At 42.5% G+C, this 27,435-nt stretch overlaps 1 protein-coding gene across 1 annotated transcript in view; it reads right to left on the bottom strand.

Moving 5' to 3' along the window:
• Window positions 1-24,301, bottom strand: part of fam13b (family with sequence similarity 13 member B) — a gene marked incomplete at its 5' end in the record, with an annotated part of 38,208 nt that extends 13,907 nt beyond the window's left edge. Inside the window, 5 exons of the mRNA XM_080526887.1 lie at window positions 14,275-14,390; window positions 21,955-22,099; window positions 22,328-22,505; window positions 22,737-22,949; window positions 24,151-24,301. Of these exons, the coding sequence (XP_080383013.1) occupies window positions 14,275-14,390; window positions 21,955-22,099; window positions 22,328-22,505; window positions 22,737-22,949; window positions 24,151-24,301 (803 nt within the window). The remainder of the gene's footprint in view (window positions 1-14,274; window positions 14,391-21,954; window positions 22,100-22,327; window positions 22,506-22,736; window positions 22,950-24,150) is intronic.
• Between the last annotated feature and the right edge of the window lie 3,134 nt (window positions 24,302-27,435).

Here is a 27,435-nt window from a genome sequence, read left to right as displayed (position 1 = left end):
TTGACAGGGTAGGTCATCTCCTCACACAAACAAACAAACACTAAGAAATATGAAGTTCAACAACAGGAGTAGGGTATTCTTGTCCTCTGTTTGATGCCGCCAGCTCAGTGCATGGTGATCCGTTCTGTTTATCACACACATGAGAGGTGGCTACCAAGAGACAGCTACAGTAACGCTACAAGGGCTTGACATGAAGCTTTGTCAGACTGTCCTTTAGACATGTGAACTTATCTTTTACTTGTCCAAATACAAAGATTTAGAAAAAGCAATATATGTTAATGCAAATAACGAACTTGACTACTATTGATTTGATAATGATGTATCCTTTATTTAAAAATGTATTCATTAAACAATATTTTGTAAATATTTAGAATTATTATGAAGGGGTAATCAGTGATTTCTTTTAGATTAAAATTGGTCACAATAGGCATGAATACTTAAAAATATTTACCATAATGTTTGGATAAGTACTCTGCCCCCCTCCACCCCTCCCTCCCCAATGGAAGCAATCTTATTTTCTAGCTTTTGGATAGTATCCTATCTATATTCAATTTGAGAAAGCTTCCTCCAGCTCCTAAACTCCCAAGGGTTGAATCCTGGCTGACAGTTTTGTTGACCGGTGGTCCCCCACTTACGGACCACCGTTTCTGCCTCAAATTGTCCAACTCAATAGAAACGTTCTCACCCTCTTAGCTTCAAATAATGCCTTTGCCGGTGTTGTGCTATTTTCCGACTCCCCCTTCGTATTACTTGTAAACCATTACGTATTTAAGTGCTCTTGTAGTTCATTATCGTGGACGTTATAGCGTACATTGTTGGTTGCCCATCACTAGTGCCATTCTGAATATACGATTGCATCGAACTAAATGAAAATAAGCGGCATTGAGAAGAAGCGAATATGCTCACACAAATGGCACTAGTGATAGGCGACCCAAAATGTAAACTATAACATTGACGACAATGAACTACGAGAGTACTTAAATAGGCAGCGAGAATGAGGCGAAGATCAACCAGACAGGCTCCCCACCCAGCCTCCTGTCCTCCCTGTTCTGTCATCAGTGAGCACTCACGTTGTGTCCTTGAAGAGCCGTGTGTAGGACTGAGATGGAGAAGGACAAAGGAGGCATCAAACAGGCCAGGCGCCCACGCACATCGCCAATTCCCACAGTTAAACACACAAGACGTTAGGCCTCATGAAACATTCATGTAATGAAACAAGACATGAATCACGCAGTTTAGAGTTTACACGTTGCCAGCAGTTGGACTTCGGTAAGTGAACGGTCAGAATGGCCAAACAAAGAGAGTAAGTATTGGTCTATTGATTTCGGACTACATAACCACTATTCAATATCATGGAATCTCCTGTGGTCTTGTTTTTTTTGGACTCAGCATTGGTCTTGCAAGGTGAACCCTTTCTCCCGTCTTTAGAAACAATGAGAACCACTGTCAGACGTGCCCACGCGCAGGCCAGTGCATCGGGAGATCTGTAACTGTATCTCTCCCTTTCAAACTGAGTCTGGAGAACTCCTACTTCTGAATACAATAAGACTTCCCATCTCGCCTATTTGCTGAGGCTGTGGAGAAAACGGCTTGTGTACGGCTCTATGAAACGGGAGTCAAAGAATAAAAAGCTTTACCAGCTTTAACCTTGCACAATCAGCTAACCTAATGAGGTGAAATAACTGCACAAGCTCTGCCAAAGTAATTTGGGTAAGGACTGCATGTAATCTAGCAGACAGTCCTTTGACACAGTGAAGTAGGCAGACATGCTACCAGCCCTCAGGGTGCCAGTGGAGGGCTCAGTTGGCGTTCTTCACCCAGCAGGGGTGTTGCGCGGCTAAGCTCTTCAAGAAGCCGAACAGGGTTCAGAAAGGGGTGCTTGACAGAATCCCAAGTTACATTCTAAGGACCCACAAGTGACACAGAAAATAAGAGTGTAATATGGTAAATTTGGTTCTGTGGTTACCATGGCAGCTCCTGGGGTGATCCGTCATTATAAGACCATGGGAGGCAAAGGTCCAGCAGGACCAAGAACAAGGAACTTCAACTCCACACTTTAGTTTCATCATTGGTAGTCAGCTCACATACAGTATGTGCAATGACAGACGACACATACAACAACACACACACACACACACATACGGACACACATACCATAAATACACATTACACACAGTCACAGAGGGTCACGGTCACACACACTCTTCTATTAGTATAAGTGGCGTCGCAGCAGGAGGACAGATGATTCATTCCAGTCGCAGTTCTCAGCACTGCGGCTTCACTGGGCTGGCAGAGAGCTCAGAGCAGCAGGGCTGCCAAACATCACACTGTTTCAGCAGGTATACAGACACACACACACACACACACACACACAGACACACACAGACACACACCTCATTAGCATCGTCTTACAGCTATATGATACACTATAGGAGTAGGAAGACTGCTGGATCCCCTCCTGTGAGAGCTGTGGTGCATAATATCCAGTCCTCAACCCTCCTCTGACGTTACATAACCTAGCGAGCAATTCAGGCATAAAGGTTACACATACCTAAGCCTGGACTCAGACATAAGAGGGCTATGTTAAGTGATAAAATACTCCTCTACAACACCATAGAGGACAATTTAAAAAACGACACTTGTCTATGCAGACACACTAACCCCATCTTACCCTTCCAAAACCCCCAGGACTATTACCTGTGCAGCAGAATATCACACGCCATTTTCCTCGGTCAGACGGTCGCTTGGTTAGTCGAGCTTGTTTGTTTTTTGTGGGTACCCGCCGGTTATCCAGACTGAGCGCTGTCCGGTGATCAAGTCTATATGAACAAGTGGAGCAAACCCAGGCTGCTGAGGTACATATTGTGGAGTTCTGTTTCAGCGGGCTGCCTGGCTGAGTGTGTGTGTGTGTGTGTGTGTGTGTGTGCGTGTGTGTGTGTGTGCGGGGCTGACCGCGCCTGGCTGTGTGTGTGTGTGCGGGGCTGACCGCGCTCTGCACACAAGTGCTGCAGTAAACAATCTCAACCTCAAATACAGGGCTGTCTGACGCAATCCAGCACACCGGCCCTGAGGGCCAATCACCTCGCCCGAGGGGGGCAGGTCTCCTTAACGTCGCCCCCTCAATGCTGCCCCCCCCCCCCCAAATCAATATAACATATAGACGTGCACCTGCACCGCAGTCATTTATATAACCTACACATCAACCCTAGGTTCATTTAGCTTGCAGATCCCCCTCATGTCCAAGGCATCTCACATCTTCTAGACAGGCCCACTTATAGCTCTCGTCTCTTATCTGAAGTCTTTACATGGAGGAGGAGGCCACACCCCGGCACCATGAGTCACTGTCCTTCTGTTGCGACTCATCATATCCATGTTTGATAAGGGAAATAAGGAACACAAACTCACAAATGACATACATCCTAAGGTCACAAGCCGGTCCTGACTGAGGATGATGCATCAGAGAGTTCAATCTGTTCTGATAATGCATCATTGTATCTGCTAGCTGGAGAGGGTCATTTTATTACTTTTTGCAACCCATTGCAAGCTCTACATGAAAAATGAAAAAAAGGAGGAGGAAAGCCTCTACAAACTGCGAAGGAAATATGACAGGAAGACTACCAGTACAGTGGGTAAAAACTGATAACACGTCACACCACGTCATCTAGGCTGACGGGAATATCACAAAGGAGGCATCAAACAGGCCAGGCGCTCGCGCACATCGCCAATTCCCACAGTTAAACACACAAGACGTTAGGCCTCATGAAACAAGACATGAATCACACAGCATAGTTTACATGTTGCCAGCAGTTGGACTTTGGTAAGTGAACGGTCAGAATGGCTTAACAGAGAGAGTAAGTATTGGTCTAGACTCTATTTATCTCTCACTACATAACCACTATTCAATATCATGGAACCTCCTGTGGTCTTGCTGTGCTCTAGCCGTGACATAATCAGACAGAAGATGTAACAAGATGCAGGAGTGTCGGGGTTATGAAAGAGACAGGACGTGTTCTGTTGACTTGTATGAGCTGGAGAGTTCTGGGGCGTGTGGTGGGCTGAGAGCTCCTACATAACGTCCAGACTCCTCAGGCCTGGAGGACTGCAGATCCCTGACGGCAGATTTGTGCAAAGAATGAGCCTAATGTCCTGGCTGGGGACTGGCCGAGGGGCTGCTGGTCCTCTGAACCTCGCTGGGTTTATTAGGGAAGCACCATGAAGGAAGCCTGGCACATATGAGGAAGAGGTGGACCTCATGGGTCTATGTACTGTACCTGGATAGGTGTTGATGACGTCATCGCACTGGAGTGCTTGATGCATGCAGAAGTAAATTAACTACACCCGGCTGCAGAGCGTTGCATGGCAACGATGGCAGCTGAACTGGTTCATATTGATGGCAAATATCAATGATCTATTATATATATTATTATTTTTTGCAGTATTTTTTTTTAGGTTTTGATCTCTGTCTGTGTTACAAATTAAGTTAACATGATGCATGTCTGTAATTATTTCATGTTTTACAGGAGAGTGATAGGCAGTATTGCACTTGACTAATTGAACAAATACAACATTAAATGACTTTTTTAAATGTATAATTTAATCAAATAAAGAACAAGTACAAAGCCAATCTCATCTGAATTAGTCACATCTAGAGAGATCACTGGAGAATTAGATTTACACGTTTTAAATATAATATGAATTAATATACACATGAATAATAATAATTTAAAAAAAAGAAAAGCATGGAAGCTTGAAAAAACAAGCACCTTTGTAAAGAAAATAAGACACATGAGTACTGGAACTGCATTGGTTTCTGTGGGACAAGTGAGCCCCTTGGCTGTAGTTGGTGAAATCACAGAGACATCATTATAGCACCCCCCCGACCACCTACCATATAGATCACTGAAAAAAAAAGTAATAAAACAATGTTTTAAAGGATTCGTTTTGCGATAGTACTAGAAATGGTATGAGTGCCTACTAGAGTGCTCTGTTCTTGCTCCGTCACTAGCAGTTTCAGCCACAGTATCAACACAAAGCCGATTGGTTGGGTTGTTGTTGTGACCCGTGTGGGTAGTGCAACATACCAGATCGCTAAAATTAGTTGTCCAGGAGGGTGAGGCTAGATTGACCTTTTACTTGGAAATAACAGGTTGACAAGATTTTTTTGTGCACTTTTTGGTAAAAATATTTATGACATGAAATTGATATGAAACGTGAACAGATATTTGACTATACCATTATGTTAAATTCAACACTATATCATTCGGGAATAAATCTGAAGTTCACTGAACATACTGAAGTAACACATACATTTAGTAAATATTGTTCAAGGGTTGGGCCGGTAAACAATATAATTGAATATTGTGTTATTGAGTATATTGTGATATTGTTCTCTTACATACAACATATCGAGTGGTGAAGTTGTTTCGTCAGATTGTGTGGGATTCATGAACTTACTTCCGATTCAAGCTGAAAAATGTTAGCCCATCTGGAATTTTTTTTCTTCAAATAGCTAACATAAAACATGTCTCTTTTTTCCACCAGACTATTTACAACACCTGCCAGACACTATGCGCTGCAGTTCAGTCATTTTTGCTCACACTGGCATGTCTCCCCTTCAGCAATGAATGATATTATCTTAGTCACTCATCCATATTTTCTGAAGTGATACTGTCAAAAGGAAAATGTTGATATCAGCCAACCCTAACAGAAGAGTTTCCATCAAAATGTGAATCCCTAGTCATTTTCCCCAGAGGGTTTGTGTACCGTACAACACGACCACGTAACTAGCTTTGGTGCTGGTGGCCATCATTTCTCAATCATAAGTTTGAACTTTCAAAGTAATCGCAAACTAAACTATTTAGAAATTGTCCAGAGCAAAACACTAGTTAACCAGAAAAGAAAACTGTCTAAGAAACTGTAAGCCTATATGTTACACAGAGTTAAACATTTGCTACTCAAAACATCCCTTATGGAAAACAAGTGAACTGGGACTAATCGACTACATTTTAACAGCATGATTCGGCACCCTATTGATAGAGATAATCTATTGTGATGGATATTTGCTCATATCACAAGACCTAGGTAGAGGCAGGAGGAGGAGAGGACTATGACCCAGCAATCTCCCTCAGACAGTCACAACAGCTGTTCACACATTCCTTGGTCCCTGACCTTGGCCAACAACGTGTCTCAAGATCACTATTCCTCATCACCAGCATTTATTTCTGTGCCCCGTGAAAAATACTTTCCATTGGGGGCAGGGGGAGGATATGACAGGGCTTATATTTAGATTTGATGTGAGCCATCCAAGTCAAATTCTGCCAGGGCACAATAGGCAGGCTTAATGGCTGTCAGCTTCTGCACAAACAAGCAAGCTAACCTTGGCCATTTCTCCTTCCATGACTGGACCAAATCTGACATGACCTTTTCTGGTTAACATTATTTATGAGCAAATGGCTCTTAAGTCAGAAGATCCACTAGCTCAGGAGCACACCGGTAGTAAATACAAAAATGGTAGTAAAAACTAAAACGTGAAAACAAGGGACAAATAACACTTTCAATCGACAATACAAAAATAATAATGCCACAGACATTTATTCGAAGACATATGTAAAAGCCAAATGTCTGCGACATACATTTGGGAGGGATAAGGCAGCCAACAGCCCCTGGTGGTTGCCTTTTAATCTCCATTAATTGAAAAGCTTGCCGCACTTCGAACCTTCCATCAACATTGATTAGGGCATTTAATGTGGACTGTGTGTCTGGGCCAACGTTCTGCAGCAGCTGCCATCTACAGCCTTTCCTTGTCCCCACAGAATGCTTTCATGTCCAGCCCACCATTTAAATCTCCCAGGATACACACATACAATCAAACCCACATTAGGCAGGGACCAGGGGTAGGCACGAGGAGGATTGCAATGTCTTTGCTTGGGATACAAGAGTGTTACGCACCTCCATGTGAAAACAATAGCCCTGCATCACCTGAGACCGTGTCAAAATGGGTCAACCCCCCTTCGGAAAAAACTGACACACATCCGCCCGATCCAAAGTAGAATAGTTACACATAATGCAGGCATGAAAACAGGTCGGGGTGAAAAAGGTGAGAAGGATACGAGACCCGGATCCTGCTAGGGCAGTCGGAGACTGAGCCAAAAAAGATTATTGGTGTACCAGAAAGAGACACATCATACATGCGGGCTCACAAAAGCTCTCCCTCTCACTCTCCCGCACTCACACACACACTCCTATAGGCTACGAGACCAGTGGCATCATTTCAGCAAAAGCCACGATATGGCATGGTACCGAATGGGGGGGTAGAGGTGGATTTTTCCCCTCCAAATCAGTTATGCAATAGTCAATTTTAGTGAGTTGTTTCTGTACAAAAACGAAAATATGAATGTATAATTAAGTGCAAATAAAGTATCTTTACATGTTCACATGTAAGCATACACATATGTTGTATAAGAAACTAGACTGACAACTTCTCATGAAATGCGCAACAGCGCAGCTTTAATATAAGCTAGTACAGTGTTTCCCAAACTGTGGGGCGTGGGGGGTACTGCAGGGGGGGCGCAAAAAAAATAAATGTACACACAAGAGCTGTAAACAAACATTGCTTACTTAAGGTTACTAGCAGGGATGTAATGGGCGTTGGACGATTTTATATTAAAACGGTGTTATTGCAAAGGGTAACAACAAATGCACACATCAAGCAAACCTCACCAATAATGTATTTGTAATAAAAAAAGAATACATTTTATAATAAAACCAAACTATTTATAACAGCGTTCTTGTTACAAATTGTAACAAAAAGGCAGCGAACGGGGGTGAGCCCAGGCTCCATTTACGTCATTGACGCGTGTTCTCCCTCCCCCTCTTTCTAATAAACTTACCGGAGACATGCTGAAGAGAATACCGAGTCTGCTTTACTTATTGTTCATACGCGATCACTGCCATATATCATACTTCCGTTATATATCGAAAAATATGATGATAAATACATATAAAACGGAGGTATGATATATATGGGAAACAATGGCAAAATTGAAATAGTTTACTCTATGTTCAACTGCCGCGGCGAAGTTACAAGATCCTTACGCCGGGTGCACACAGGGCCATTGCGTTGCACCGGAAGTCATTCATCTCAATGGGGCCGTTGCGTTGATCAGTTGCCTTGTTCTGCATTGCGTTTCTTGACCGTCAGGGTGCGGCAATCAGTCAAAAAATGTCAGCTTTTTGCGTTGCGTTGGATCCGGAAGTAAACCGGAAGTAGTTTCTTGCCCGGAGCTCTCGCCTCAGATTTTAAATCCTCAATTTTGGCCGCCATTGGCTAAAATCTGTAATTTGGCTCTACAAGTGTTAATATGTCATTTTATGAAGTTTTTATATGTTTTCAGGCGAGAAAGTAACCATATATATTCACAAAATGTGTTCAGTTTATCAAAATAACCCGTTTATATATCTGATCTGACGTTTTTTCCCCCACTTCTGTGGGAAACTTCGCTAGCAACACAAGTAGAGTTGTTGCGTCTGCATCGCACGTTGAAGTACGTCAAGTCCATCCCAACAGGTTGCGCCAGAACGACGCAACGCAATGGCCCTGTGTGCACCCAGCGTTACATCCCGCCATATGCATCAAAGGATGCGAAGTTCTAATGTACTGGAGACGTGACAGGCGCGTGAGACACAGGCGCGTGAGACTGCCATATATGTGCCGTTTTATATGTATTTATCATCATATTTATATCATCAAGGATCTTGACGGGATGTAAGGATCTTGTAACTTCGCAAACAATGGCAGAATTGAAATAGTTTACTCTATGTTCAACTGCCGCGCCGTTGCCTTTAATATACAAATATTGTATGACCCTCACACGGCGCGGCTCCACGGTTCTTTGGTGGAAAGGCATTTTTAACGAACTCCCAGCTAAATCAAAACACGAAAATCTTCTCTCACTACCTTTTCCAGTTGAACATAGAGTAAACTATTTCAATTTTGCCATTGTTTGCGAAGTTCCTTATATGTATCAAAGGATGCAAAGTTCTAATGTAGCTACTGGAGACGTGACAGGCGCCTGAGACTGCCATATATCATACTAGTGTTGTTCCGATACCGATACTAGTATCGGCATGGCCACCGATACGCACAAAAATGCTGGTATCGGTATCGGCGAGTACTAACAAAAAACAAAACCCGTTTTTTTTTTTTTTTTTTAAGTACTAAAGTTATTTTGTTTGTAAATGTTCACTTGCTGTTGCACTACTACTACGACTGTTTTATATCTTTAATGGATATTGCACTGATTGGCATCTGTGAGAGCCACATTTCAGGTTTTATAAGGGGTTGATTTTCTTGTCACCATACCAGGTAGACAATAAAAAAAAGTTCTATAGTATTCACTCTCTGTTGGTATTTTTTCCTGTTTTACAAAGGTTTTGAGCAGTGCCAGACTAAGTGTTAGCAATAATTTTACATCGAGGTGAGTATGCGGCTCAAAAAACATGTTTTTTTGTTTTGTTTTTTCAAACGCCGTGGTATCGGATCGGTACTCGGTATCGGCAAGTACTGCACGGTCAGGTATCGGTATCGGGATCAAAAAATGGTATCGGAACAACACTATATCATACCTCAGTTTTTATCATTATATTTTTCGGGCATTTAGCTCATTAAATGGCGAAAATCACTGGCGGACCTGGGTTGCGATTCCATTTAATTTACAGGGAACTGTGTGTGAAAGGGGCTAACAGCTTGCAAAATAGGCTGACAACGCTAACGTTAGTAGTTATCTGTACTGTATCTGTACTGCACTTAGTAATGTTAGTAGCCCAGTGTTTCCTCTACATGCATTTATTGGTGGCGGGCCGCCACAAATGAATTTCCTCCGCCACGAATTGATGCAGTCAAAAAAAATAATATATATAATAATAAAAAAAATCTCAAAAAAATAAAATAAAAATAATCTGAACATTTTAGCTGATTAAAATATATCTGATCCTAGATCAGCGCTATAATGGATGTTGACTAAAAGTGCACCTAAATCCACACCCATCTCTCTCTAACCGCTGATCCAAAATCAGATTAATGACATTCAGTTGACGACGTGACACAAGGGCTCCTGATTGGTCTAAATGTGAACTGTGGTATCATTGTTATTGTGTACAGGCCACCGTAGTGACATCAGGGGGGTATTCCATCAACATCGCTAAAGGGAAAATCCAGGTTTTGTCTGATAAATCTCGCGAGAGTTCTTAAAAATATCCAGGCATATTCTGATAGGTCTCGCGAGAGTTATCAAAAATAAGCCAGGATTTTCCTTTAGCGACGTTGATGGAATACCCCCCAGGTCAGGTGGGCAGGTTACGACGAGACAACAAGAGACAAGAGACTGGTATTGTAGAGCTTACAGAGCGAGTTAAAATAAAGACACTTACATTGAAATACAGAAGGACTTACCTGTATGTTTAATAGAATAACACGACATGGTGTCAGAAGTCCTGTAAGTGAGTGTTAAGAGTTAGATCGGCCGACAAGTGTCATTTGAGCTCGTGACGGTGAGAAGGGAGAAGAAAAGATGGATGCTAATGCTAACGCGGGAGCAGCTGCAGTCCAGAGAACGGCGCCAGTTTCAAGTGCTACGTTAGCAGACATTAGCAAGTCAAAAAACGATTCTTATGTGCCGTCACTTTAGCAACGACACAGTATTGTCAAGGGGAAAAGAAGGGGAGACAATTTTTTTATTGACAACGGAATTACATGCTGGAAAAACATGCAGCTAAAATTCAGGGAACATTTGGACAATAAGAGACACACGGGAGAAGTACGGGAAAACAGGGCTCATGTGGGTCTCATCAAAGGTAAGAGTTTGTTTTCTTTAACTCAGCTGATACTCAGCTGTTTACCGAATGCTCCATCTGACTGTGATTTTACTTCTGTAATGTGGTGGGTTGACATAATTCACGCACGGAACTATAGGTTGAGACTATTGTTCCGTCCGTAGTACCCAAGTTGTTTAGACTGTTCTATTTACTGCTTGAGTGTGTTGTTGACAATCGTTCATGTCCTTCATTAAACGTTTAGCTTTGTCATTTGATACGCCGCCTACGACTACCATCTCTCTGCACTACAGTAAACAGTTAATCAGTAACGTTAGCCGCTTTTGTGTTCATGTAGGCCTACTTCGTATTATATTATAGCTGATGATCTTTGTGTGTGTGTATGTGACTGTCAGTCACAAGTTTATATTCTGTATTCATATTATTATTTTTTTGGCCATCCTCTAGTTTTGGCTGTGATTAGAAAAAAAAGTATTAAAAAAAACAAGAAAAAAAACGTTGTTTTGAGCGCGCGTGCGCGTTTCATGCGCGTGCACGCGAAAAAACCGGACACCCGCCACCATTGGAAAAAATCCTGGAGGAAACACTGTAGCCTACCAAATGTTAGTAGGCCTACCAAAGTTAGCCATCTATCGTTAGCTAGCCATTTGTGTTTTGTTAACGTTACATTCTTACCTCAGTATTTGTGACTTCAGTCCTTGCTTTCTCTCAGCATACAAAAACCACGGCTGACGTTCTGTCACCAATTTCTTCACCAAGGAGTTTCACGCGCACATTACAGTTTCAGCCCTTCACGCCTGCGCACCTGTTCGCTACGTTGCTTCGCTTTTCTGTAGCCCGGGCCATCAACGGGCCATCAAAATCTAATCGTTCGAACGTTCAACGTGCGTTCCAGACTAAAGGGCCGCTCCGCCCCCCCCCCCAAAAAAAACAACAACAACAACTCATCGGATCTATATGATTCAGGCAAGTCACCTATTTTGGATTCAAAACAGCTAATTTCGCCAAAAGGTGAGCGATTATCATGCCTGATAATGGCCTGCACCAATCTGCACCGATCCTAAAACCATGCATCATAATGGCCTGCACCAATCCTAAAACCATGCATCAAGAAACACTGTGCAAAATATTACAAGAAAGACACATTATCCAAAATCACTACAAACATGCGACGTTATGGTCATGCTGTTTCTGCAGCGCCACATAGGTTCTAAACAATGCATGACTGCTATGTTCATAATCTCTGAATAGTCTATAGCTCACCGACGTTCTCCCATGACTCCTCCGAACCTGTTTTCATGTGAAAACCCTGGTCATCTCAATGCGCATCCTTTTCTGCGCGTCACAATTAATAAACAGCCTCCTGGGGATATGTGCATGACTCAAGCCTCTTTAGACTTGTAGACTTTTTCCCCCTGCCTTTGTGCATGTGCCTATGTTTGTGTGGATTAGGGATTACTGTTTATAATCACCTTAAATACAGGGCAAGTGGGCCAAGCACCGCCACCCAACCCAGAGGGAGAGGAGGCGAGGCAGGCCTGCATAGCTTTATGCATGTTTATGTCTAGCCTACACATCAGGCAGAGCCAACAGGTCAAGTCAATTTCATTGTTTAGCAGAAGAGGTGCATAGCTGAGCAGAACGGGTACATAATCTGTGACATATTGGTGACCGGAGTATTTTATATCTTGTGTTGTATTTGTGTACTTTGCACAAGCCTCTATATACAGCCTGCCGTCCAGAATAATTGTTTAGTTCTTGAGTTAGGCTACCACAAGACAGGTTAACATGTCCTGTTCGCCATTAACAGGATTTTACAAGCCTGTTCCTCCAGACCAGCCTGACATTTCGCTGTCAGTTGCACCTGGCCTTCAGTTTGGATCAAAGTGGGGCCTGCAGGTACACTGCTCTGATTCCATGTGTCTTGTTAAGCTCCTGGTAAAGACCTCCAAGAGGGAATTTCCTTAGGTCTTGACCTCTCGTCTGACAGGAGATGCTCTGCCCTGCTAAGTGAGGAAGATCACCGGCTACAAGCAGGCTAACTGGCTGGAGATCTGGACAGGGCCAACAAGTTGAACCAGTTCTTCAACAGTTTTGACTCAGTGCTCCCTCCCCGAGCTCCACCAACTCCACTCCACTACGAACTACCTGACCAACAGGCCACAGTTTGTACGGCTGCAGGGATGTGTGTCGGACTGGGTGGTGAGAAGCACTGGTGCCCCTGGGACACAGTTCTGGCTCCCTTCCCTCTTCACCCTATATACCTCTGACTTCAACAACAGATACTGACTGATAACACAACACAGATAACACAGATCTGCATAAGTTCTCAGACGATTCTGCTATTGTGGTATGTGTCAGTGGAGTCCAGGAGACCGAGTACAGAGGACTGGTGGACAGTTTTGTTGAGTGGTGTGAGCAGAACCACCTGCAACACAACATCAGCAAGACAAAGGAGACGGTGGACACTGTGGAAGAGGTGGCCAATAGGAGGATGAGCACCAAACTCCATGGTCATCATGGACAATCCCTCCCATCCCCTACATGACACTGTGGCAGAGCAGAGAAGCTCCTTTAGCAACAAATGATTACAACATAGTTACACTAAGTAGCCTTATAGGAGATATTTTCTGCCTGCTGCAATAAGACTGCACAACTCCTCCAGCTCGATCGGGGTGATCAAAGTCAGGCTGGGGGATGTTAAATCATACTGGATTGTTCTTACTGTATAGAATGTCTATTTTATTCTATTATTCTATTGTCTCTTTATTCTGTTGTTGTTGTTGTTGTTGTTGTTGTTGTTGTTGTTGTTGTTTGTGATGCGAGTTGCTGTAACACCTAATTTCCCCTCTGGGAGGTTTAATCTATTTAGTGCAGCTCAGTCCTGACAGCTCTGAGATTGACTGGATAGAGCAAATGTCATTATTATGATACTGTACAGTGATCTGTACTAGGGTTGGGCAGCAACACAATATTACTAAATATTTGGATATTTGGAGCGTTGGAGCGTTATTGATCTCTCACAGACAATAGTCTGAAAAAAAAGTGCTTAGTACTGCAGATATGTGCATAACTACAAGTGCAGCTGTATGCAGAGAAAAGCACACCTAGTGGTCAAAACACATCTCTTTGTTTCACCAGACTGTTTACAACACCAGCCCTACATTCTATGCGCTGCAGTTCATTCATGGGAGCTGACCTAGTCAAAAGACACTGTGAGGTCTTCATTGCTTGCCCCAATGCTGAAAAACACAGGCTAGCTGTTGTAGAGCCATCAGCGGGTCAGGAATGCCACATGCATATGGGGGAATGTCCCCAAAGCAAGCACACGTCTGAGTACTAAATAACCTCCCCATGCCCAGCTTGATTTCCACAGTCTGAAACCTGAGAGATGTGGCTGGGTAGACGCGGGCCAGGGAGAGGGAGACGGTGGGGAACTCTTACCTTGAAGAGGGGGACTCCTGTGTGTGTTGGGGGGAGCCAGAGTCAAGGGCGTCCTCGCTGTCCTGGGGCAGCTCGTCACACGCCTCCAGTTTCTCGTCGTCCAGGAGCTCAGTGATCTGTTAGGTGAAAGAGGATAGGGGGACATTTTAAAAAGGGGAACTCCAGCAGCCACCATCTTATCAGCAGGTGTAAGTAAGTTGGAATCTAACAATCTGCTAGGGAGGACAACCTGTGGCCATCTACGGGCCACCATTACTGAGTGTTTTGATACCAGTATCTTGTGGGTACTCTCACAATGAAAACACCATGAACACCATGATCATCCAGTACCATTGGTAATTAAGGTCAATAATCACAGAACTCTCACAGCAATTCTAACTATCTAGAGCTGGGCGATATTGCCTAAATATCCTATTATTGTTGACAGTATTGGAGGATATTTTTGGGTTTCTTAATAATTTAAGTTCTAAATATGTTTAATGAGTATGCACAACTTGACTCAATGCACGACTCACTTCAAAACATTACCAAAAACACCACGGGATACCCCTAAGCCTTTAAAACAAGAACTTGTGCCTCTTAAGCCACCATTGTGAATCTTCAGACAGTCACAAATGTGATAAGCCTATGCACAATGCACTACATAGGCTTACCTGTCTGTCACCATAGCCATGAAGTCTGTTATCCAGTGAGTAGAGGATTACATGGGAAGGGAAATTATATTTTCCTCTCCTGGATACTGTAGCCTATGTTCCAGTCTCAATCCCTCTATAACCTAAAACTGTATTCCTGTCTCAATGGAAATGTGTCACTTCATGTTGTTATAGCGTGTCAATCTTATGTCCATTTTTCAGGTGCACTTTCAAGTTATACATCTCCCGTCCTACTACATCCCAAAGGTGTTCCATTGGATTTAGATCGATGACTGGGAAGGCCACTGAAAAACACTGAACTCATTGTCATGTTCATAACACCGGTTTGAGACAACTTTTGCTTTATGACATGGTGTATTATAATAGTGGAAATAGCCAATAGAAGATGTGTAAATTGTGGCCATGAAGGGATGCACATGGTCAGCAACAACACTCAAATAGGCTGTGGCATTCAAGCGATGATTGATTGGTATTAACGGGTCCAAAGTGTGCCAAGAAAACATTCCCCACACCATGTATGCCCACAGGTGTTCCTAATAAAGTGTTCGGTGAGAGTAAATACACACACATTAAAGTTATTAATTAAACTGTTGTGCACGTTATGACAAGAGAAGCAAAAGTTTTGATGATAGTCAGTCATTCCATATCACAGTGTGGATTATACCGGACCGGTATAATAAAAAACCCAACTGTATACCGCCCAGCCCAACCACTCAACACAAAACCAGAAGGCTACAACCAATTAATGTGCGCCGAAATGCACAGAAAAACAAAACAAAACATCTGTTACATGATCTTGATAGAGACCAATTAGTGGATATATTTTCAGCCAGGCTGTTCCTTTTTTTTACTGAACCAATGTTGTCAACAACACCTTAAAATATCCACCTGGATTATGACAGTGCAGTGCCTGGTAATATGATGGGCAATTCACTACAAGACATTCCCTAAAGATCTATAACTCATATCACAACTCAAGTCAAGGACTTACGCATGTCAAGGAGACAGAGAGAGATAACTGAGAAAATGAATGACTAATATAATAAACATTATTGTCCTATTAAACAAAACAGACACCCCAGCCTTGCCCTTATTGTGACATGCTACATCCATAAACATTCCCTCTCTCTGGCTGGCTATGCCAGCTGCATCTGCTGTGGTGTCACAGCCACCATGTCACAGCAACAGCTTTTTCTGACAGCTCTGATTGGCTTTCAAGGCCTCGCCCCTCATCGTCTATGCAGATGGATATGACTCAAGGCTCAGGGGGGGGAGAGGATTTTCATCAAATCAGATTTTTACATACAGGCTCAAAACAACAAACAAGTAAACAATGGAACAAACACATTTTCACATGAAAATGGAACTTGATTAATCTGTATAGCTGCTAGGGATGCCCCGATACCGGTTTTTTGCCACTGATACCGATCATCTATGAACAATATCTGCCGATACCAATCTTTTGTGTTTTTAATTAACATCTGTTGTAGTCTAAAGAAATATGAACTCAAGAAAACTGATAGTGAATTAAGTAACACATTATTCATTTATTCCCAGGCTGGAAAAAAATAAAATAAAATAGCCTAACAAATAAAATGGCTATAACATTGCCTCATAATATTTGACATTATTATGTCTTGGAACCACTTTGTATTATTGCAAACAAAATAAATAAATAATATGAATCCAATCAAAGTGAGTTTTCCAGCGTGGCTCGTTTAGGTTAATGAGCATGTGACATCATGTTTTGCTTCATGGTATGTGTGCTATATACTTTACAGTGTGTGTGTGTGTGTGTGTGTTGTTAGAATGAATGGCACCTGTCACTAAAGCTACAAACACAGCATTGAACGGTGTGGACCTCAATTCTTTCATGCCTGAGAGAATGGAGTTTCAGGATGGAGTTGTGGACCTCAATTCTTTCATGCCTGAGAGAATGGAGTTTCAGGATGGAGTTTTCACCACCACCACCACCACCGGCACCTTTCTGGTCTGTGCCCCGGAGCCTCTGATTCCGTGGGGGAGATTATAGAAAGCTTTACAGTCTCTCTACAAGCCATGGAACCTATGGACATTTCTGATAAGAGGAAGACGGCAAGAGAACTGAGGTCCACACCGTTCAATGCTGTGTTCGTAGCTGCCATTCATTCTAAGAATGAGTTGACTTGCGTTGTTTGCGTCATTGATCGGTTGTCATGATCGGCAACTAGAAAGCATTATCGGATTTTCCCGATCTCATATTTTTACTGAATATTGTCTGATTCTGATTTCTAATCGATCGGGGCATCCCTAATTGCTGCATCTGTATATTCCATTAGAGAAGCATTAGCTTCTTTTTTTAAAACATGATTTTAAGCTATAGCCTACATAGTAATAGTAGTAGTCATAGTTTTGTAATAGTTCCTCGTTGTTTAGGTTATGATGTGGTAAGACAGCTATTTTATTCAAGTCCATTACGATCAAGGGGTATTTCATTATTTGAAATTCCTGGGGAAAAAGATACATATATATTTTAAAATATATTTACGATTTATTGGGATAAAGATAGTAGAGATTGATAGGAAAGATAGGTGAAAGAGAGGAGGGATGACATGCAGGAAATGTCGACGGCCGGAATCAAACCGAGGACCCTGCGATTACATGGCTGACGCCTTAGTGCAATGCCACCAAGCGCCCCGGAATTCCAGAAAATATTGCTGACAGCAGCTTCAAAACGGTCTTTTGAGGATTCATCTTGTTCCCAGACACTTCCGCCCAATATGCTCGGAAAGTCTGGTGGACCAGCGCATCAAATTTGGCCATTTCAAAGATTTGGGGAAAATTCATGATGCGTAGCCATTGGCTTTATCTCACATCAATCATCTCTGACAGCACATCTCCCCCAGTGTTGGTACATGTGTCTGATTCAGTGTTGGTACACCACATGTGTCTGATTCAGTGTTGGTGGTACACCACATGTGTCTGATTCAGTGTTGGTGGTACACCACATGTGTCTGATTCAGTGTTGGTACACCACATGTCTGATTCAGTGTTGGTACTCCACATGAGTCTGATTCAGTGTTGGTACACCACATGTGTCTGATTCAGCCTCAGTCTGGTGACTTGCTAAAATCAAATAATGATTACTTCCCTCAGTAAATTCACTCCTATGAAGGCCCAGTTTGAATCGTTGGTATTCCAAACGTATATGCGTACATACATAATAATAATAGCCTGTAATAGCCTGGGAGCGAGGTTAATTGTGGATAGGAAATTTAAAAAATACTTTCACATTTTCCTACAACAGATCCTGAATAACAAACGTATTTGCACACTTAATATTTTTAATGCAGGTCCATGATTATTAAACTACACTACACTGCATTTTTCCCAACTACAACAGATCCTTAGAGCAATGAGTTATCAATACTCAATACAATACTGTAACCAATACAGGTAACACTTTTTGTCTGCTAAATATAAAAGGAGAACAATCGGATAATGGAACAACATTAGCCAATTTAATATAAGACCTGAGATTGGGGGGGATTCTGAAAACATTTAGAGGATTGTTCACATTCACTTGTTACTATAATGAATAGCCGACATTGAACAACTTGTTTAAACATTCTGACTAGTTTCAAACATGGCTGTCATGACTCCAAGTCAAGCGCGGTGAACCAGCCCACACTAGCAGAGACTGAATCTCACACCAACAAAGAAACTGAAAAAAGACCCCTCTCTGATTCTATGGAAAGTTCCAGACGCACTAATCGGATGACAAATTTAAGAGAGAGGGCTTTGTGTGTTAGCTGGGCAGGTTTGCCCGCTGTGGGCCAGTGGGCAGAGGCAAGAATATGGGAACAAAAGGGCATGGCCTTGGCCTGTGGCCTGGCTCAGGACAGGGGTGGGGGCACATGACAATTAAGGCTGGCGCCACCGATCTGGAGGTTTTAGCTAGGGGTTTGGGCTAGTTGTAAGCCTCGTCGTATTCCTGATTAGTTTAAGTTTATTTTGTAACTTACTGATCTCACCCAACCATCCAGCAGAGGGGGGGTCCCCCTATGAACCTGGTCCTCTCAAGGTTTCTTCTATTCAGGGAGTTTTTCCCTTGCCATGTGTTTTCTTTCCACTGGATTTCATAGATCTGAAAGCCTTGGGAAATTGTTGGCAGAGTAGCTACAAGAGGTGGAAACCCGTTTGAAATGAGTGACACCTCGCAACACGTCAAACCAATCAAATGTCTTGCAAAAAAACATAATTCAGTTTTTCTTACATTTTCTTCAATGTTACAAGCTAGCACTAGGCAACAACTCTCTGTAAAATAGCCTAGTCCTAGCTGGTCGGAAAAGACGACATAAGAACAGGCAGCCATTCTACAGGCATGTTCTTAGTATGTAACATCCAATGACATTTCCCCATTCCTCTGTCCAGTTCAATTCAAGCCAGATCGTCTAATCGAAAATTCTCCAGACCGCCAACGGAGACGTAAGAACAAAATGTTGAAGTGTCATAAAGACAATTAGGCTATATATCCCCTGCATTGCCATGCTGCCCCACACTTACAAGCTTCACGCTTTAGCCTATATGTTTCAGGTATAGTCTACACATAGGGTGACGAGGAGGTGTATTGACGAGGAGGTGTATTGAATGGTAATTAAAAAATCACTGAACGTCTGATTCATCAACAATTTACGCTCAGATCAGTAGTATACAAACATTTGATTAATCGAACGCAACATTTGATGTACGTCTATTACTCCGTCCAAAATAACTCTAAATTCGATCATGTTTTGATAAATCAGGGCCTATGCAGTTCCTGATGCACACGACGCAGGCTAAAGTAGAGCATCGGCAGAACTGCCCTGACTGAGGTAAGCTATATGGAGCAGGTCTGGAGGGATGGGACCAGTAAGTAAGTCCCCAGATCATCCAGTCCTTCCAACAGGACCGGATAAAGCTATTAATTACATGAGACCCTTGTGAGCTGTCAAGTGCTCCTTCGTTACCCTGGCTTTCATCCAACTGGGTTGCCTGTTCTCCAATTAGTTGCCAGCGTTCTCGCACTCCACAGAACAACACTGCTACTCAACCCTGCTAAGAGCTGCTGCTGCTGCTGCATAGCCTTATTCATATGGGACAGCAGAGCATGATGACCCTGCCCCAGGAACAACAAAGCTCAGCTCAACCCTGCACAACCATAGGGCTCCACTACCCTTTTTGAAATGCATTGAAACGAAAGCTTCGCCACTACGCTTCACGTTCTCGACCAGACCTCAGGAGACGCAGTGTTCCTTCCTTGATTTAGCCTGGCTTGGATAGTCCGTCTCATACTCCTAAAGGTCTGTTATGAAATCAAAAACTCCCCGGAGACTGCCGCAGGTGTCAGATCCACAGATACATCATTAGGCCAGTAATGGTTATCCATACTATACATAGGGCAATTTTACATAATTATACAGAGGGCCATTTATGAAACCTTTCCCTCGGCTACTCAGTCACAATACAGGGTGGGGCCGGGGGGAGGGTGGGGGGGAGTCACATGGAAGGAATTTATGGCTTATCATTGTCCGCTTCCTGTGTAAGAGAGTGCCTGCCTCTGGAATGCAAATATGCTGCGACAGAGGATTAGGTCCAGATTTTAGAGGGTGCAGCATCTACCTAGAACTGATCTGCGGGCTGGTGTGCGTAGATGCTGGGGAGACATGGCTGAAAGGTGCTCTTGAACAACTGCTCATTGCTAAAAAGGAGCCAACATTTGTGTTTTCCAAAGACAGACAGACACAGACAAGCCTTTTCCAAAGACTATGAGTAAGAACGCCTGATAGGGACACAAGGAGAAAACTGCAGTCATAAAAAAAGACAAACTCACTTTCATCAGGCTCTTTGCTACTCTCTGGCTTGGGGCAAAAACTAAACTCAACATTTTGACTGGTTCAAACAAACAAAGCAGTAATTCCATAATCTCTTTCATAATCTTTCGTTTTTCCTGGCAGTGCCAGACTCAGAGTGGGTGGAGAGTATAGGCCTACTTCTTAAAGAGGGACTGCACTGGATGATTTCACCTTGATGATTGACTACCGATGCTACATGAACTCTTTTCGAAAAGGTGACTATTTTTCTGCTTCAGTTCTTCTTTTAAAACCCCCCTGGAGATAAACAAATGATCATAAGAGAAATACAACACAACATAGTTTCACAACCAACGGTTTCCTCATTCCATGGCAAGATCCTGACAAACTGGAATCTACGTCTACGTCTATGTGGGCTATCTACCTCCAAGACCTTGGCCTGTGGTGGTTTGGCAATTCAATATGGTATGAGTAACATCAGATAGGCTCATGTAAATAGGTTAATATTGGCTATTCCCCATGCCTATTCAATGATTGCCGATTGGTTGGCGTGTCTTGCGACTTGGGACCATGTGACATAAAGCTGTCTCGGTCTGTGGGAACACACCAAAGGTAAGGTCAAAATTGAAAAGCACTCCTCTTAAAACTGATTATAATATTGTAAATATCTATAGGAAGATACAAATTCCATTATTTTGTAGAAAGTTTTTCAGAAACCTATGATGGATGTTATAAAACCTTATAGATGATATATTTTATTTTATTTGTGTTAAGCTAGTACAAGAGTAGCTAGCTAATGATTCCACATTCTTCTTGCACAGTGTATGACCGCACGTGGATGGCTGCAATGTGTGATGTGAGCCTGCATGTTATCTTGACCAACAGGTACAATTATTGTAATTATATATTGTATATTATATTATAACTTATTATAATATATATATTATATTTGTATTGTTGAGACTTCGGTCAACGTAAAAGCTCAGTCTGTGGGAACGCACCGACGTGCATGATCGCACGTGGATGGCTGCAATGTATGATGTGAGCCTGCATATTATCTTGACCAACAGATGAGAATAAACACTAACTGACTGGGAAACTGCTGCCTGCAAGCTTAATTACACAACGCAGAAGAAGTCTGTTACACTCAGTTTAGAACTCCCGTCAGGAGGAGAATGGAGAGGTGGGGTCCATACCTGCTCGTTGATGGAGCTGTAGTCATTGGTGGTGGAAACGTCATCGTCCTCAGAGTCGAAAAACTCCTCCTGGTTTTCTAACAACTCCCCCAGAATGCGGCTTACTGACTCCTGCTCCTTCAGGTCTTCTACATCTGTGTCTAAGCTAGAGGACAGAGGAGATGGTCTCAGATCAGCTCTTGTATAGGTCACAAAAAGTCTATTCAGTCGAAATAGGATTATAGCCTTTGGGGAGACACACCAGAGACTAAATAGTATCAAAACAATATGCAACGTTTTATAAAGAATGAGAGTCCTATGGTGCCACTCATTGATACCATGAGCTATTAGAATAATAATTAAAAAATGCAATTTAGCATGTATTGGATCTTACTGGAAGATGTCAGGACCAAAGACAGCAGCGAGGGCTCCAAAGCTCCAGCTCTCCTCCTGGAGGGACGCAACACTGGACAGGAAGCGGCACAGGAAGCGCAGCAGGCTGTAGCTGACCTGAGGCAACTGCTGTAGGAAGTACTTCATATTTCGGGCTAGCTCCTCTTCGCTGCTGTAGTCTGGACGCCACAAAACAAAATATTGAATATTATAGACTACAGATGAGAATAAGTAAGGAGGTATGGGAGTTATAATGGAGTGGGAAGTGGAGGGAGGCGAAAGGATAGGGATGAAAGACTTAGTGTAGATGATAAGTATAGATCTGATGGAGTAACTCAATGATCAAAGGCTAAGCCTTAAAACAGGGCTAGATGGACACAGAAAGGGGGGCTGAAGGAAGAGGAGCCGACCTTGGTAAAGCTGCAGAATGTGGGCCTGCAGCGCTGCAGGGATGACGGGCTCAGGGAGCTCCTGCAGGAAGAGGCGCAGCAGGCTGACGGCCGAGGCCAGGTCAGCCTCCTTCTCCAGGTCCACCTCGTCTCCGTTGTCATAGCGCTGCCGGAGCCACTCCACCCGCTCTGCGTTGCCGTTAACCAGGAACAGGCCCTCCAGGTCAAGCCTCCCTGTACACACAAATCACAGATATGTTGTCAAAAGCCCTCTTCAAACAAAAGCTTTACTTCAAAAAGTATTAGCCTTATCGATATCCTAATAGCAAATGTTCTATTTAGAAATATTGATCATTATCATGATTACAGATGTTCGTCCATATGGTCCTGTCTAGGAATAGCAAATATTAAGACTTGAGGTATGACGAAATATCCTCTTAACCATTTTATTTTTCTCATGCAAACTTCATTGCTTAAGAACAGTTTGTGAATCTGGCACCAGGTCCTTTCTGCTCCTCCCACACCTTGATGGAAGTGGTGAAATGTTATGCAATGGAGGAACGACATCTTTTTCACAGTTTATTTTAATCAGACTATCTTTGCAAACCACATTTTTGGTCTGTCATCTTGTAGGACCAGTTTTGGCTCAGCACAACTGTTGTTTTCTGGCCTTCGTAGGTCACTTCCACACTTTCAGCTATGGACCATGGACCGTATAAAAATAACTGCTGTCGGAGAGCAAATATACTGTACACTTAAACAATCTTGGCTTTGATCTAAAATCAGGAGAAGCATCTCCAGTGACAATCCAGGGAGTTATTATGAGTCATCAGTCATAAACGTATCATAAACGCAGACGCTTTTGGTTTCACAGTGGCTCAGCTCTCTGTATGCGTGTCTGTGGGTGAGCATGCGTGTCTGCTGCATGACTGATATACAATCGCACTTGACTGCGACACAACTCTGTCAACCTACAATGTTTTTATGAGAAATGGAGCGAATTTCAGTTTGGCAACAGTATGCAATATTGCAACAAAACAAAAAATAATACATCCTGCGCCTTTAATATAGGCCTATACATGTAAGTAAATGTTTTGTAAATGGATTCACAATGTTGTCTATTAGTCTATTCTTCAATTCCTATAAATCAGCTTTCTTAAATGTATTAATGTGGTAATAAAGACCTTCAGGACTGTGGTGATATGCTGTCAAAGTTGGGACTAGTCAGGAAACCGTTCTAAAGCCACCGAGGGGTGCATTTGTTTTAGAGCTGTTACATGTGAAGCTCTCCTCAGTCCATTAGGCACAAACAAGAGAAAAGAAAGGGAGAATTTATTGGAGAAGTGCTTCGGTTTCAAAAAAGTTTTCTTCCATTCTGTGCTCACTCAACGTTAGAAATGGTGTGTGTGTTCCTATGTGTGAGTGGCCTACTCACCATGCTCCTCGATGTACTCCACGATGTGCTTCACCAGCAGAGGAACCTCCAGGCCTGGCGGCCCACTCTGCTGCACCTCCTCCAAGGGGATCCCAAAGACCCTGCCCGTGCTGAGGGACTCGCTGGGGGAAGGAGAGAGGCTCTTCCTCATCGCTTCCACAGCCGAGCTGCAAAACAGTCGGACAGACCCAGAGAGGCGCTGTTACAGACACTAACACGCACGGTGGCCAGAACGGCATGTCCGACTATTAAACAGACAATGCTGGCATAATCAGATTGGGCCAAAACCATCTGACCCCTCCCTGCCTGAGAGTTGTTATCAGGTCCTGTTTGGGGCCAGTGAGCTGGAGGCAGTTATGTAACTGGAGTGAGAATCATGCAGGGTCTGACAACCATCAATACAGGCATTCTGACAATGCTAATGAGAGCAGGTGCCCGTGCTGTAGCATTAGGCTATGACAGTGCAGTGACGGGCGTAAACAATCTCTCACTCACTCACCCTCTCACACACAGTTCCACTTCCAGTAAACCCATAGGCTGCACAAACAAATACTTTGAGATACATTTTCTGCAATTGTTTGCCTTTAGAGTCATTCCTAAATGCTCAAATTCTTAATACAATTCTCAGTCTTTTAGCGCTTAAGCGTTCTCCTAAACTGGATGCCTGGAGTTTTTAATGATTACTAAGTGGCAGTGTTCAAAACTGAAGTCACATTGTCAAAACTCTTCATACAGTCTGCATTACTAACATGCATCTTGGCCAAACACCTCATTGAGAGACTTCATGTCTCAAAAGAAGCTTGTTCAACCATACACTGGCAACAATGTTCACTCAGAAAGCAATAAGCATACACAGTCATTCATAACACTCTGACCTACAAAACACTAACAACAGGGAGCATTACATAGTTTGAATGATTTTCACAAGAATCAATATTTCATTATAAGAATGGTTTGATAACTTTGATTTATAGTAATCATAGACAGAATAGTTGACTGTACAACTGTAAAGTATTAGGCAAAAAGAATGAATCAGAAACGCCGCAATTTGTTTCTATCCTTTAGTGTTTTTTTGTTTTACTTAGAAAACACAGAAATTCCCTCGCTACAATACAATAGCAATCACACAAAAAAAATCTCACTCCTGAGGTGGTTGTCCACCCTCTAGTCTGCATCTGGTCACATCTAATGTCTTCCCTGGAAATGCATCTAGTCTATTTCATTTCATTGTATATATTCTGCTAATATTTTCTAGACATTTCAATATGTTTACTGCAAAAATTCACCAAATCATTCTGTTTTGAATGTGTTCTTCACAGTTTTGAACACAGTGTGTTAACATTGGAAAAATGTGTTGCAAATACATAGTGTTTTGCAGGTGGGGGAGTTTGAATGAGAGAAGAGTTCATGGATTTTGGAGAACGTGGTCATTGAATGCATTTTGTGTGAAAGCAATGTAAAAATGAGGTCCACATGGACTTCTGTTTCGCTGACTGTATGAAGAGTTTTGACAATGTGACTTCAGTTTTGAACCCTGCGACTTAGCAATCGTAAAAAACTGTAACAACTTAAAGCAACACTCATGCCTCACTCCAATATGCATGACAGGCTAGCTCCACCTCTGGGCATGTTTCACACCTAATGGCTTAGCCGGAAGCTCCACTAGCCACAAGCCAAAATGTAAATGAAACATGCGACATGAGACATGCAACACAAAACTTGTATTGGTCAACTGTCGCGTCCATTTCTAGTGAAGCAAATGTGAATCAAAAACACTTTCGATTTCTAGCTCAGTGATAATCAGTAATAGTGGTGTAATAGTAAAAACTGCAAAAAGAATGGAGGACACAATGCTCGCAGAGTTTCTGGGTCACCATGGGGTCATTCTATATGACCAACAATAAAACATAATAAGGTAGTAATAAAAAGCAATAAGTAAGAAAGAAATTGCAGTGGTATTACACTGGTAGTGCAAAAGTAGTGCAGTAGTGTAGTAGCAATGACTACAATGTACATAATTTACAGTATAGTGCAATTAACGTAGTTTTTAAAACATTTGTGGAAACTTTCAGAATCAAGAAGGTCATATTTGTGTTGATTTGATATGGAATTACCCATTTTGTTAAACATTTTCTCTAAACACAGTTGAAGACCAAGACAGTACCTTCATGCGGATCTAAATGGCTTTAAAACTGGATAATGCGGTGTTGGGGGTACTCACCGTTTATCACTTAAAACACCAAGTTCACCTTATCTCTGGCTCCACTCACTCGCAGTGAATGGAAGGGTCATCTATGGCTGCTTCAGGTTATGGCAAAAGATCAGCCTGTAGTTCCTCATTGACACACCGCAAATCCTATGCAGGACCTTAGCTATGCTGAAAGGGAAACGAGTTAAGAGGGGAGAGAACAAAGTATTGAATGTTCCCACTCTTTCAGAAGAAAAATGACATTACTTTCCATGCAAGGGAATGTCCATGTCATTTAGTTAATTGCATAATAATTACTAGTTGGTTAAAAACAAAAGAAAAACAGTGTCTAACTAAAACATACACATGATCATATATAAACTAGGCACCACAATGGAAAATCCCCAGGAAAAATAGCATAAGTTAGTTAGCCTAGACATTTGAATGAACAATTCAGCGATGCATTTGATTTGAGTCGCTGATTTCATCAATTCAAAACCTGCAGTGCACCGGCGTTCTACCTGACCTGATGGAACAGGAATTAGGTCTAAAACAATGAATTCACATTCCTATTTAAGATACTATCAAAACATGCACCAAACACGTCCTTTCCCCACTTTGTTAAAATGGTGCTTCTACATACACTCCCTTGCATCCAGGCCGGAATTGGAGTGGTTACATTTCCAGACTCATCTCTCAACTGTATACCAAGACAACATGAGGGGGGCCATGTATTGATTTCAATGAAAAACAATTATTATTGGCTCTTGTGCCAGACAAAATTGAAAAGAAGCTAGTTAGGCCTAACCATCTTAAAAGCTGCCGTGTCATCGCCTAGGTGAACGTGGTACCAAGCAGCCAAATCATCAATCATTCTCCAACATGAGCCATGTTCCAAACACAACCAATGTTCCTGTAGCTTGGCGTCGCAGACAGTTACTCCAAATATAACCTCAGAGCAGCGCAGAGGATTCACAAGGTTGCTTGCATACAAAAATAAATGAGGTGTGGAAGACAAGATTATTTTGAGGTAGCCCTGCAAAGAATTCGAATTATGCAATATGGCTGTTGAATCTTCTGGAGACAGCACCCCACTA

Source organism: Nansenia antarctica (genome assembly GCF_963989245.1).
Source record: "Nansenia antarctica genome assembly, chromosome: 3".
NCBI lineage: Eukaryota > Metazoa > Chordata > Actinopteri > Argentiniformes > Microstomatidae > Nansenia > Nansenia antarctica.
This window is presented reverse-complemented; position numbering and strand designations above follow the sequence as displayed.